We start from the raw sequence: 14674 nt of genomic DNA on the forward strand, positions 1-14674 counted from the left end.
AGACCTGACATTCACCTTATCTTAATATATGACTGGTGTGAAATTGGCAATCAATGGCTTGTTTGAGTATGCAATGCATTATTCCATCACCAACACTGCCGCCACCACCAGAACAAAGTTTCCCCTTTATGGAGGAGAGACTGAAAATTACCATTTCATTCTATTAACCAGGATGTGGTCTAGGTTTCCTAGCCAGAGAGATGGTGAGCCTGACCACATTATCACCATCCTTGCGGGTTATCTGCATCACCATTGAGCAGACGAACACCACGGCCCCGTAACACAAAGTTTAGCAATTAATCGCATTTTGCTCAGTAGACTGATGCAGAACCAATCAGAATTGTCCTTTCAGAAAAGCGATTAATCGCTAACCTTTATGTTATGGGGCCCAGAAAGGATCAGAAGTATGGATGATGGGGGGAAACACACGGAAAGAGAGCTAATTGATCTTTGTTAAACACATAGAGGCTGTTCTCACTACGTTCCTAAAACTAGTTTACTGGGAACCGGTTCAGAAAGCCAGTTTGGAAGATCGCTTTGCTAGCGTTCTCACTTGATCACACGAAAGTAGTTTTCAAAATCACTTCACGTAAAGCGCTCTTGTTGCTATGGAAACGCTCTCAGTGGGGTGACACGTTTCGCGCGGAATTCGAAACCGCAGCATAGGCATTCTACACCTGTCGTGTGGAGTAGCGCGCTCAAAATGTGCGAAGATCGCTTCCCGAAGAACGGTTGTGTCCTCACTTACGCTAAAACCACTTTTCCGACGCGAAGCGATCTTGAAAACTACATCGCGAGGTGGTCTTCCAAACTGGTTTGGAAGAGCGCTTCCAAGAGCGCTTCGACCGTTCTCACTTAGCGTTAAACTAGTTTCCACTAAACTAGTTTCCAGTAAACTAGTTTAAGGAACTGAGTGAGAACAGCCTCATAGATTTCCTCTTTCAATCCAGTCTTTGAAGCCAATATCAGAAATAGCAATTTAAAATGAAACATTTCAAAATTACTTTCCTTATATAATCCAGTGCATTTTGTCATATTTGCGCATAATTTGTACCCTTATTATGACATCACACATGTGTGCTAATCCTGAGATATTGGTCGACCACTACGTAATCAACATGTTTTAATCATATTTATTCTTTTTTCAAAGTGATTTAAAACCTCATTAAAAATACTAGTTTTCCTTGGATCACACTGCATGTTCTACTGATTAACTTTATTTTTCCCTAGAGATTCATTGTTTTTTATTTCAATATTTCTTCTTTTTTTATTCTCACCTTGAGGGAGGGGAGCATATGTATTTCTTTGTTTGCTGTCTGTTATTCACATTTTGGAAGAGGTTAGATCAGGATAAATACACTACTTCTCATCATCCTCCCATTTCCTCACTAAAAGGATTCGTGTGAATAAACACATTTCAAAGTGCCTACTTTGAACACTAGACAAACTGATTTTAATATTCAAGATCCGACCAAACCAACTTGAACAAAGCCCTTAGATTCACATTCACCTATCACATTCAATTAAAAAATATAATAGTCCCCAAATCCAGTAACAATGCCTTTATTATTAATAGATCCACGAGCTTGAACATACATAATTAATTTTCTTTAAATTGTTTCTAAGTTGTAAAAAAAATACTGTATCCAAAACCAAGCATTCAAACAATGGTGAGAAGAAAAAAGGCCTTTATGGATGAGCACATTGCATATGAAACACTTGAACTAATTCATGCAATGGTTTGGTCTATTTTAAGCAGTGGAGATATATTTTTACCCTTTTTCGATCACACTGAAGGGTATCTGTTTTAAGATATTCAATGTTCTTGGAGCCGTAGGCAATGCATAAACGGGACTAACCAAATTTGCCCCTGATTGCTGTAAGACAAATCACGTAAATTGGAGTGATAGCTTCCATTCGAGTCGTGTTTCTCAGGAAGGAAATATTTTATTTCCCTTCTTTTTCTCTTTATCTTTAATCTGTATCCCAATTTGTGCTTTTCCACACTTCCACTACTTTCAAAATTGAAATATGTTTATTTCTCGCTCTTTATCCCAATTTCAAAATTAATCTTTCTCTATATCTCTACATAGTATCTCTCTCTTGCTCTCTCTCTGCTCTCTATTTCTTTCTTCCTCTCTCCGTTCTACTCTCTTATTACATTTTCCAACCATTAAATTTATATATAATACACTTCTTAGGAACAGACAATTTCCTTCAATCAATAAAAAAATCATGATCGGGTAACCAGCTCTTGAGTGATGCTTTCAGTAAACTCACATTGTTTTACGAAAAGCAAGCATAGTACTGATAAATTTGTTTTAGCTTCTCACAGAACTAAACATATCATAAAATATAAAATCAGAATAAACTTCTGGAAAAAAAACTGTACCAAGTATTTGGTATTCAATGAAAAATGAGATATTACAAAATAAAAGTTTATTTTGTAATAATGTAGAACACCCATCATGATCACATATTAAATCAAGTGAAATCAAATCAGAATTAATAATAACACTTTGATATTTGTCAAGGTGAACAAAATTGAAATAAACCTTACCGGATAATCATTTGCATTTCCATTGCGATAGACATGATGTTTGTATCCGTTCATCCCACTGACGCTGTTAGTACCATTCATCTCAGAACCGTTCATCTCAGAACCATTCATCTTAGATCCATTCATCTTAGAACCATTTATCATCATCAGGAATCAGATCATTTGTCAATCAAAATCTAAATAAATCACGTCTTGCTGATCAATTCTTGAATGATGTTATCAATAAACTCACATAGCTTTACAAAATAGCTGGCATACTTCCCGATGACTCCCAATCTGGGATTTTATTCTGCGCTATTTGGGCCCGATCACAAGTGCAAAATGCTTGACCGGAAAATATAGTACACTCGATATTTTCCACTGTGTTAGGCAAGATTCTCGTTAAAGAGATGGGGAAGGATTGAGAATTGATCACATCATAACGTCTGTTGGAGATTACAGGAGCATCCTTCTGAGATGACAAATTATGGTGAATTATCCCCAATCAGAGGTTCTTGATGCAGTGCTGTTGAATGTCTGCGAGTTTGTTAAAGCAATGAGCATGGCAGAACTGGAGCATGATAAACCAAAATTGTTGAAATCATTCGCTGATATGGATGATCACATGGGGAAAAATAGGATCCGATGATTCCCAACTGAGCAGCAATCCTTAAAATCAAGGTAAGAATCATCAGTTGAGAATTAAAAATGGTCTGCAAGTTGAACAGTAAAAGGTAATGCAGATAGCAAAGCTCTTGAATGTAATCTGTATTACGAAAAATAAATGTCAGTATTGTATTCAAAGATCTCACAAAGCTTCAGAACTCCACCTGCATTAATCACAGCATTCAACACGATATATATCAAAATGGAAATACATAAATATATGGTAGTGAAATGACAGGTCAACAGACATTCCTACTCAAACAACCAAGCAGACCTAAAACAAACTTTACTTGATTCTTCTGAAGTGAAATTGTAATAACATCACTGAGCTGTCAAACAAGCTAGCCCCAGTTCTCTGACGATGTCGTCAAAAAATAAGCCCTATCAGCAACTCATTCGGCAGTTTGCATTAGCTTGACTAAGCCACCTGTATAGATATCACTGTTATGATATGTTTTTACTTTATGCTCTTATTGACAGGGCATATCACCAACTGCCCATTTCACTACCCCAATCTTGTCACGATCAATATGCAAATGGCCTCGTGTTCATTTCGGAACTTAAATAGATTAGTCCAGCAATCAGCTCGTCAGGGTAACGAGTGGGAGAAATGTACGCACATCCCATGACATCTACACAGACAACTATTCTTGTGGAGATGTTTTTTCCTCTTCTTTTTCATCATTACCAGATGGATATCATCACCGGTTGGGTATTACATTGAAAGCATTTTGGGCCTTATTGGTATGCCGATACACCGGGAAGAAGCCATTACAGACAACAGGGCTATTAAATCATTAACTACAATTTCCATGGATTCAAGTGGCAGAAAGGAAAAGTGATGATAATTGCAAAGAAAATTGGGAGGGAGAACAAAAAAGACTCAAGAGAGAGAGAGAGAGAGAGAGATAGAATCGTTAAATAAGAGAAAATGAGGAAATAGAGGGTAAAAAAAAGGAAAAATGATAAAGACAAAGGAGAGTTAGGAAGAAAAAAATAAGAGGGTGATGAATAAAAAAAATAGAAAGAGAAAGAGAGAGAGAGAGAGAGCCAGAAATACAAAAGAAGTGATAGAGAGGCAATGATTACATTTATAAATTATACAAACCACAAGGATCAGCACCAGAATGCAATTATAAAATGTGTGATGTTGAAAGCATCCCAAAACAATACAACAAGAAAAGAGATAATAAACAATAGAAAATTTTCCATCACTCATGATATGATGATCAGTACCCGTGAACAAAAGATGCTATCTCTGATAAAGTAATCTATATAATGAAAATGGAACGAGTGAGAATACTATCATTATCAAGTCTTCATCAGTCTCAACCAAAATATAATACAGCTCTTAAGCAAGCTGTATTTTTATTTTTAAGGCTTCCCAGTGCAATATTCACAAAGAATCACTTTTGGAATTGAAAATACATATTTATTTGTACTGTATATAAGACATATATGCCCTTTGTGGCTAAGTTAAATTTTATCTATTAATGAAATACAGTATGGAACAAACATCGATAAAACTTTTGCAGAAAATGTTATTAAAGCAAAATGCATTATTTATTGTCATTATTTGGGGATCCTTCAATGATTTCCAATGAATTTTAATGCATCATTCTAATGAGAACTTCAAAAATCAAGGCTATAAGTCAACACTATGCATCCAACTTGGAAAGTCATATATTTATTGCAATCTACACATGCATAGAAAAATCCTTATTCCATTTACCAAACTACTACTACAGCACCTAGGTCGAAATATATTCCAGGACGTTAGCCTACCAAGAATACAGCTAAGTAGAGAAGTTGATTCCTGAATATGTGATCTAAGTTCAAAATCCAATGAATGCATAAATGACAAATATGGAAAGAGTTTCATACTTGTATCTAAAAAAAAAGAACTTAAAAAGCCCTGTCTCTTCGTATATTACTAGCAAACACATGCCGTTGCAGTCAGGTAGCACCCAAAAGCATACAGAAAGCAGAACTTTAGAGGTTGACAAACTGGCATGACTAAAAACGCAATGCAAACCAATCCGATAAATAAAAAGGAGAGAAGATGCATAACCATAAGTCCCCTAGGTATTTTTACTCTACCGCTAGAAGATCTAAATAAGATATGAAATCCTCCCTACAACCTGCAATTAAATTAATAATCAACAAGCAGAATAGAAACATGTACTTGAAGATATTATCCTTGAGAGAAATAAACCAAGATATCTGCTTCACAAACATAACACTGCTCTCTCATCTAGCTTTTGATAACATCAATCTCGCGTCACTTTTCTCTCAAACAAGACTCGACATCACATAAGGAGTAGAACCGACGTTGGAAAAAGGTGATGAGAAATGAAGTCTTGATATTTTCTAAGCAACATGGGCTGCTATATTAAGGGTGGCATGTTTGTTGGTTGCTTCGGCTATTCCCAAGTGTATAATGGTGCGATAGAAAATGATGCAATAACAGCAAGAAGCGGTCCTGACGAGCCAATCAAAAATTGAGGTTTACTTTCATAAAAGAAACGCTGCAGAAAAGGAGCACATCGGTAAGGTAGTTAATAATCCCAAAGTAAATGTTAAAAACATACTGCTTTTGAAAAATATGAAGGGACTAAATGGTAATACTGAAGTCATTCCATAAACACTAGTCAAACAAATGTGAAGGATGACGATCCTATGTATATTTGGAAATCATACCCAAAGCAAAATTGAAAGCTTAAGGTATTAGACAGATGGAGTAAAGTGTATTAAAAGATAAGGTTGGCATATCAGTCAAGCAAACAGAAATTTATTAGCGTACAAAGGTTATTCATAGCAAAGTAGGAATTGAAATAACAATTAAGAATGTAATGAATGAAGTAAAATCCAACTTTCATGCCCTTTCTTTATTCCCTCTCCATTATTCCTCTTTCACAACATTATTATTTTTACCATTTTATTCAACCTAGCCATTGTGCCTACATGTATATACTTGTACTTCTTTTCCAACCCCTTCTATTTCTTTCGTGTTTTACCTTCTGCTAGCCACTTTATCTTCCATCATTGTCCTTCTTCTACCCCCTACACCTTCCCTCATCTTTTTATTCTTTTTCACCTGCACATCTGACTCTAAAGCAATTTCAATGTACAATTTTAGCCTATTGGTATAACCCATGAGCGTTCATTTTCTCAAGATAACACCTGAAATGAAATTTAACAGAATTTTTTTCAGCATAATAATAATAATCTGCTTTTATATAGTGCTTGATAAATCAGAACAACATCTCTAGACACTTTACAGATATATTATTACACTGGCATCATGAGATTAAAGAAGAGTAAGTGTTAAAGTGAATTAGGGTCAAGATAATTTACAACACATAAAGATATTCATAAACCCTAAACCCTCCATAGATATAAACTTTGTTCTTCTATTACATTTTTTAAAGCTTTAGTTATCTTGGATATGTTATGTCACCAATCTGAATATTCATAGTCCTAGGAATTTCTAGCTTAGACATCTGTTCATAGCCCTTATCATCAAAATGGAGATAAGTCTTATATTCTTAAAGGGTGAAAATAATAAAGGGTTTTCAGAGGTGATGTCATCTCCTCAGAACCAATGAACCAATAAGCAGAACACATGTCATCAAGAGCAACATGGTTTCTTTATTCAGTTTTGGAATAATTTAATCACCTGTCTTTATTTTCAAAAGCTACATGATAATGCTTTTAATACTTATAAACACAGGAAAACACATTGAGCCATCGCTTCCAATACGTCAAGAAGGGTGATTAATTATAAATGGCAGCTTACATATACATGATATTTATGATCAAAAACACATAGCTGCATTATCATACATTCATCTGATAATGATTTGCTCATTTGTGAAGGTATTTCATATCAATTAGTTTTATAACTTGTAGTCTCCAAGCTGGCAGTGGATTCATTAATCTCTTATCCCCCTCCCTCATGCAGGTAACCCTGAATTTCAACAACCAAATGAGCTGATGGCATTTCTTTTAGGAAACGAGTAAAAATATGATTTAATGCCTTATGGCATATAGATGCTGTCTAGACAGATGATGCTGAGGAAAAAGATATCCTTTCAAAATGGATAGCATAATTGAGTGACAGGCTCTCTGTTTCAAGGCTTAGTTAGTAGATGGGGGTTTCTTAATCAATAGAATAGGATGATCGCTAGGTAGATGGAGATATCTTTTTCCCTGCAAGGACGGCAGGCTTTTAAGACCAGCCAGTGGTAATAATCATAATGATAATTCATGGACATGTGGCTAGAGCTGGAAAAGTCAGGTTAATAAAGGATGGATGGTATTTGGGCTCTACTGAGTACTCATTTGATATTCTATATTTTTTCTATTCGCCTCCTGACGTGAACATTAACACAAACACCCCCTATGCCTCCCCCTCCCCTGAATCTCCCTCCTCCTCCTCTCTCTCAATCTCATTCTATCACCCCCTGCTCTCCCTTTCCCTCTCTCCAAATCTTCCCTCTCACGATCTTACTTTCCCCCCTCTCACGATCTTACTATCCCCCCTCTCTCTCTCTTTCTTCTTTCCCTCTACTCATATCCCCGCTCCTAGTGATCAATATTTTTTTATGAATATAACTACCATTGCACAGTGTATTCAAAGTGATTCAAAGTACTGAATGCAGTTTTGTCCTCATGGACAGGGCTGGTCTCTTTTCCCCACCCTCGCAGTCATTGCCTTTACCCCCACCTTCCACTTTATATAGAAACCAATCCACCTCGTATTGCAGGATCCTTACCTCAATGAGCCTATCCTCTCTGCTGATCTCCAATGTCTTCTTGATAGCTTCTAGCTCCTGCTTCAGGTTCTCCACCTCCCGGTCCCTGACTAGCGCCCTCTGGGCACTCTCTGCCATCTCTCTGGCCTTCTGCTTCACCATCATCCTCTTCATCTGTTCCACGTCTGGAACCATGCCGGTGGAGGTTGCCGGGCGTGGCGACTCTTGGAAGCCAGTCGTGATAGCATTGGTGGTGTTAGTGGTGATGGCGGTAGGAGAGATGGGCGTAGTTGATTTGGATACTATTGGGCCATTGTCTGTACCTGATGACCTCTGCAAAGGCAGAAATGGAAAAGTTTGAAAATGTTTGTGAAAGTTTATCACTGAAGTGTGTGCATGGCATTAATACCACAAATAAAATATGGATTGACATCAAGGTAGGATATACACTTTCACAAAACAAAGCAAAAGTTTATTAACCTTATAATTAAAACTAGAGAATATATGCATTATCAAATCTATCATGGCAACTTATCAAATACAACAAGGAAATATAATAATTTGCAAGAAATTTAAAAAGCTTGAAAAGCCTGTGTTAATGCCCTATTGGTATATTAGTCAATCTCTATGAGGAACAAAATGCAGTTAAGTTTTTTTTTGTTGCAACATGTACATCACAACTAGCTATAAAGAAGAAACGTTAATTTTTTCCTCCAACGATGAGAACCTGCATGGTGAAGAACATGGTGGAAGCAAGGAGATCGCAGACCAAATACTTATTACCCTTGCCCTAGAGGAGTATGCTTGTTGTAAAAAATCACGTAATTATTGATTACAAAAATGGTTGGTGTCTATCATCCATAGCTGCCGACATGACATTAATGTAACAGCAAACATGGCTTGGATGATTGATGACCCAATTCACATCATAATTTCCAAATGAACACATACTATCATCTGGGAAGTATTGCCTTCTCACATCTGAAAATTAACTTCCTCAGAATACACTCTCATAAGAACAACTAGCAAACATGTTGCTCTTATAACATAATTTCATCATACCCATTCACATCTGAAGCTTAATTCAGGCTGGAATCCCATGAATTTATCAACCAATAAAAATTCTTGTAATTGTAGTAATGAAGAAGTATTGATAGGCCTATAGTATTCATTTCAAAATTTTAGGAGAAAATGAACTATAAAAAAAAAATAGGCCTACATATTTCTACCTTATCACCCTACTGAATTAGAGATACATGAAATTTGACATCATATTTTTGTAACCCGATAAAATCACATAATTTTTTTTCAAAATACAACGGAGCTTTGCTATTTTAATACACTGACTTGTGTTGGGGGTAGAGGAGATGGGGTCAGTATTCAATACCCAATATATTTAACCAGTAAAATTCACTCTGAACTCCAATATTGGAACAACCTTCAAGTGCAAATACTTGGAAAAAAAAGAGGTCAAGTTTTCCTCAATGTTTTTCTCCTGTTTGTGCATCCACACGCTCTCTCTCCGTATTTCTCATATACTTCAAATTCAAATAAAAGCTTTTCTTGACCATCTGTTTTACTGTGTGGTGTGAGGAAAGTGGGAATGTGAAAGATGACATCCAGGCATGACATCGCATACTGGAGTGAAGTAACAGACAATAGTACAAATACACATTCCTGTGCCATTGCACTTGCATACATTCCAGTATTCAATTATAAAGATATCCCCTTCTGGTCCTTTATTTTTCCTTCTTTGAATTCATTTGTCTTTTGTCATCTGGAGAGTAAAAGAATAGCAAATTTAATATATTCTTTTACAGCGCTAGTGTTAACCATATTAAATGGCAGGGACTGCACAATCAATCACCTCCTGATGACATACAATCACTTCATACATTGGAGAACCAAAATTATGATTTACTAAAACTCCTTTGCCAGTCTACTTCTAGTAATATAGATATTATCATTACATTCAAAAGAATGATTATGTAATAAAGAAGAAATTAATTTATCTCTAGTGTAATTTAAATTTCAAGCATTGATATGTTATTGGTTAGCAAAGAAAGGACATGGTGCAAAGATAAAAGAAAATAAATTTTCCATGAAATATGGTGGGGAGAACTGGCACCCGAACGAGTAATATTCTCTTAAGAATTTGAGAACGGCAGGGATAATGGAATGGGCAAACAGGAGAGATGTAGAACTATATGAAAAAAATGACCATTAATGGTCACTGCACTTTATGGGTCTAATTTAATATCATCTTCCACATTGGGCTCTGACTTTGAGAAACAGAGATCACCCTGTATTGTTAAAATGACCACCTGCCTCAACCTTATTTATATGCTTTTTCTATTTCGTTTTTTTCTTTTTGCCTCTCCAGTCTTCTTAATTTCATGTTCTTTTCTTCTCATTTCCTCAAATTTTCCAATCTTTCCTGTTTCTCTTTTCATCTTCCCCTGTCTTTCCCCCTCTACCTCTCATTTGAATTTGAAAAGTGTGTAAGACAAGAGTTCTCTCAATGAATACACACCGGCATTGGTAATAATCAATGTTGTCAAGAAACTAAAATAGGATTGGCCATATTTACTGTCCTTTTGTTTGAGATTTTTTTTTCAAGTGATTTGCCGAGTGCCAAATATGCCATGCTGGCCATTCATACTGATGTCCTCAGATGGTTGTTAGTTTGCCAGAGCCATAACCAGTCACGATAGCTACATGTAGATATTCTATGAATTTCAGATGAAGCAATATCTAACAACCAAAACCAACTGTTATGAAATGTGCACCAAAATATGCATTCATCAATGCTCATGGGATTGGCAAAAGGACGCTATTCTATTTATAGTTTGGAAATTACCTCAGATTTATACATCGAAATCAGGAGGTTGTGAAACTCTTCCCTAGTGCTATGACCATCCCCATCCTCCACCATACCAACACCGGTACTGACCCCCATACCAATGCCATCTCTTGATCCCTTCCTGGCATTAGTGCAATTATCCTGACTGCTCTTGGTCAATGCCAGATGATCGTGATGACGATGCTGAAGCACTGCTCTCTTGGCCTGGATGATTGGGTCTTCGTTGTTGTTGGTGATGTGGTGTGGGTTGGCAGGTAGAATACGGTGCTGCTGGTGGGTGGTGTTGCCAGGGAGGATGCGATGTTGTTGGGGATTGTTGCTGCTGTTGAGGGTACGTTGCTGGTGTTGAATGGTAGTTGTGCTTTCCTGGATGATTGGAGGATGGGATGTGGTCTTTGCTGTCAGCTGGGAAGGGACATCCTGGGATGCCGGTGCATCCTGGAAGAAGGACAGCTCGAAAGGAAGGCGGATGCTGAACAAAGAACTCATGATCACTCAGTGTTTCATGGGGTCCAACAAATGGTTCATTATTAGAATACGTCCATGCACAAAAAAGTTCAGTAAAGGTTGCTTGGAAAATCAGTTATGCCGTAGTCAGAGCATACACAGGGAAAAGTTGTTTTCAATAATTATACTGAGCACACTTCTTCCAGGAGGTCAATGGGTGTAGAAATATATTCCAAATGTATAAATTCCACAGCTCAAATAATCCAATGAGAAATATATATCAGCATGTACCTATAAACAAATTTAATTTGTTCTGCAGGTGATTTCATAATCACAATGTGAATTAAATGCAATGGAATCTTCGCTTCATATCAAAATGTGCACTCCAGTGAACTTCGATGGATCATTAAACAGGATTCATATAGATCTTTTCAAGAAAGTGTAGGACTATCAAGAACTAGTTCAGTTATCTCTCATCAAAGAGTAGCATTACACAGCAGGTTAGAAGTGTTTCCACACTTTTTAAAAGCATCACTGCCTCAAACATCCAGTACGTGTTGCCACTCAGGACTCATGTCAATAACACGTCAGATGGGTGTATAACACACTTTCCAAAGTTCACTACAGAGTGGTTCAGAACTCCCTAAATGCTGATAAATCACCCCTATTTTTTAATAAGAGTTCAGCAATTACCAGCATTGAACCCGTGTTCATCTGCTGATCATCAAAACCGCTACCACAAGAAGTAGAGGGAAACAAAGGCCGTTCATTACAAATAGATGAACAATATGATGGCACACCCTAAGCGGATGAAGAATGACCAAAATTTATTGATTTTTTTTCTTTTGTCGACAACAGAGGTGGAAGAAAGGTGGAACCTTCACAACTCCCCCCAAGAAGCATAATTCCTTGCTGATCAATAAATAGACCATAGACAAAAATAGATTCCCCTAAATTGACTTTTTTGATTGGCTATGTGATCTGGGATGTGGAGGTGTAACCTAGTATAATTATTCAGACTGTATGGTAGTTCATTTTATTGGCGATTTTACGAACTGACATGAACCTCGGCTGGTCTCCAACGATTTGGAAATAATCGCATTCAAAGTTTGGATGTTTTTCTGATGTTCATTGCTTCCTACACTGATAGAAACAAGAACAATTACTTAATTAAAAGCATAAGTCCTATCCTTTTATAATGTGCAACATTTTGTTTAGTATTCAAATCTATTTTTGTCAATATTTTAAAGCACAAAAATACGGATTTAAGAAACTTTATATTTAAGAAAAGAGGGCGTTTTTTAGGTCATTCGTAAAATCATGTTATCATGCTCAAGAAGCAAACTGCATAGTTTGTAAAATCATTCAGTGCACAGGGTCACATCCTTATGGTAAGTTTGAGTCAAGTTATTTAGTTCTAACTAGGTGGCACTGGCTCGGAATCTGTCAGATAATCACCATTAATTCTGAAGGCCCATTTTCTTTGATTTCTTTTTATAATCAAGGTTCTTGGTAAGTTAGAAATCATTAGCAAATACATTTGATAACTTACTTGTATTCATGCAATGTTTATTTGAGCCAAATTATAGAACCATCTTAAGTAGCCTTTCCCAGTTTTACCAATAGGTTTGTTACAAGTCCATCAAATACAAATTTCAAAGCTGAACAATCATTTTAAAGCTGCACCCAGTATCCTTTAACAGTATATGTTTTGTACATGTATACAAGGTATGATTTTGAAGAATATTTATGCTATCTTTAAGCAGGGGTCCTTTCCAACAAACCAAATAATTCCAAACAGGCATCTCATTAAACATTAACCCTTTGCGTGCGACGGGCTTCCACAGAAGCCCAGCGAGTCGTTCACTTAGCTACGACGGGCTTCTACAGAAGCCGAGATATGTTTGGTTTAATTCAATGAAGTTTTTCAGCTTTTTCGTAATTGTTATGTACTAAAATCTCTGCCACTATTTCCTTTATAAACCTATTTCGATAACAGATTGAAAAAAATATACAGCTACGTGGGGAAAAATCCCGAAATTAGGAAATCATTTCAACTTTACCCGATTTTCTCGTTGGAGTCTGACGGGGAGGATAAATTTTGTGACGAGCACGTACGCGCGCGCACAAGGCCTGATCACGTGATTTGTTCTGATCACGTGATTTGATCCATATCGTTGTTCTGATAGATGTACGCTATCTTTTCTGCAAGATCGTCACGTAATAAGCTACGCGTTTATTCACCATTTTCGTCTTATTTGTTTCATCAAGGAGATATCACTTTAGATAGAATGATGTCTCCTTGGTTTCATTGATCGATTGTATTTTCAGAAAAACAAAAAGCTTGTTATGTCTTAGTACTTTGAGCTGATCTTGGTGCACTTTTGAACTTTTTCTCTCCCCATTATCCCCCTTCTTATTATTTTTGTCTACTATTCTGAAAAAAGGAGAAAAGAAAGCAGTTAAGCACACCATTCATCTTCTGCTCTTTTAAAAAAAGAAACGTCCATGTAGTTCATGATATCGGCACTATCCGAACAAAAGAATGTCTGGGCGGCCACTCAAACAAATTCCTTCCGAAAAGAGCAGGATACAGATGGTCAACGCCCCGAACAAAAGGAAGATTAGTGTTTATCGGCAGGATGACCCATTGAATGCTTTTCGTACTTAGCAATACAAAAAGCTTTTATGAATACTTTTTTTTCGACCAACAAACCGTATCTAAAAAGAAAAAGTTGTCTCATTTACCGACAACGCAGGTGCTTATGACATCCGTCAGTGATTCATATTGCATAAAAGCGCTACCCCTGGGTGATGATGCATATAAGGATGAACGAAGAATCATTTAGGGAAATTATAGAAAAAATATGTTCAGATGTCACGGAGAACGAGAGAGAATGAGAGACAGAGATAAAAGGGGGAATAGACAAGTGCGCTTTTGCTAAAATCCATGAATATCTACTTAAACGAATAACAACATGACTTTATTTTTTGGTTAGATTACTTTTAAAAAATCCCACAACGTTTGTTTGTCGCAACTCGATCCCCAGACCCTTGCCATACTGACAAATTGTTATCATTATTCTTGTTTGACCTTGCCCCCTCCCCAGATGGAAATGTTCTGAACTACACTATAAACTTGCTTGTTTGTCTCCTCTCTCCGATTTTCTGTTTTTAATTGCGAGTAACGCGGTAGAAAAGATAAGAATAAAGACCGTCTTGGCCACTTTTTTTCCCCGTTACGACCCCCCAAAAAAAATTGCATTTGGGGCGCTTACCATGGTTAGCATCTAAACCAAAATATTTGGAAAAAGATGTTATACAGGGACAGCAATGTTTTGTTATGGTGCAGGGGTTGAGCTGTGGGACGGGGGTGAAGCGGCTAAAAAAAAAAAACAATTT

At 36.7% G+C, this 14674-nt stretch overlaps 1 protein-coding gene across 1 annotated transcript; it reads right to left on the bottom strand.

Moving 5' to 3' along the window:
• Window positions 1–6148: 6148 nt before the first annotated feature.
• LOC135156605 (uncharacterized) lies at window positions 6149–12012 on the bottom strand. The gene is made up of 2 exons (XM_064109186.1): window positions 10823–12012; window positions 6149–8295 (listed from the first exon to the last, which is right to left on the bottom strand). The coding sequence occupies exons 1-2, from the start codon at window positions 11312–11314 to the stop codon at window positions 7852–7854; spliced, it is 936 nt and encodes a 311-aa protein (XP_063965256.1). The 5' UTR covers window positions 11315–12012; the 3' UTR covers window positions 6149–7851.
• Window positions 12013–14674: the final 2662 nt, after the last annotated feature.

Source organism: Lytechinus pictus, chromosome 2 (assembly GCF_037042905.1).
Source record: "Lytechinus pictus isolate F3 Inbred chromosome 2, Lp3.0, whole genome shotgun sequence".
Taxonomy (NCBI): Eukaryota; Metazoa; Echinodermata; class Echinoidea; order Temnopleuroida; family Toxopneustidae; genus Lytechinus; species Lytechinus pictus.

What these genes read in the sequence shown, in the direction of transcription:
- LOC135156605 (XM_064109186.1), bottom strand. Translation starts at nt 11,314, where the DNA reads ATGAGTTCTTTGTTCAGCATCCGCCTTCCTTTCGAGCTGTCCTTCTTC. An exon ending in TTTCGATGTATAAATCTGAG is followed by an intron (nt 8,296 to 10,822) that starts GTAATTTCCAAA and finishes CTGCCTTTGCAG; the next exon opens with AGGTCATCAGGTACAGACAA.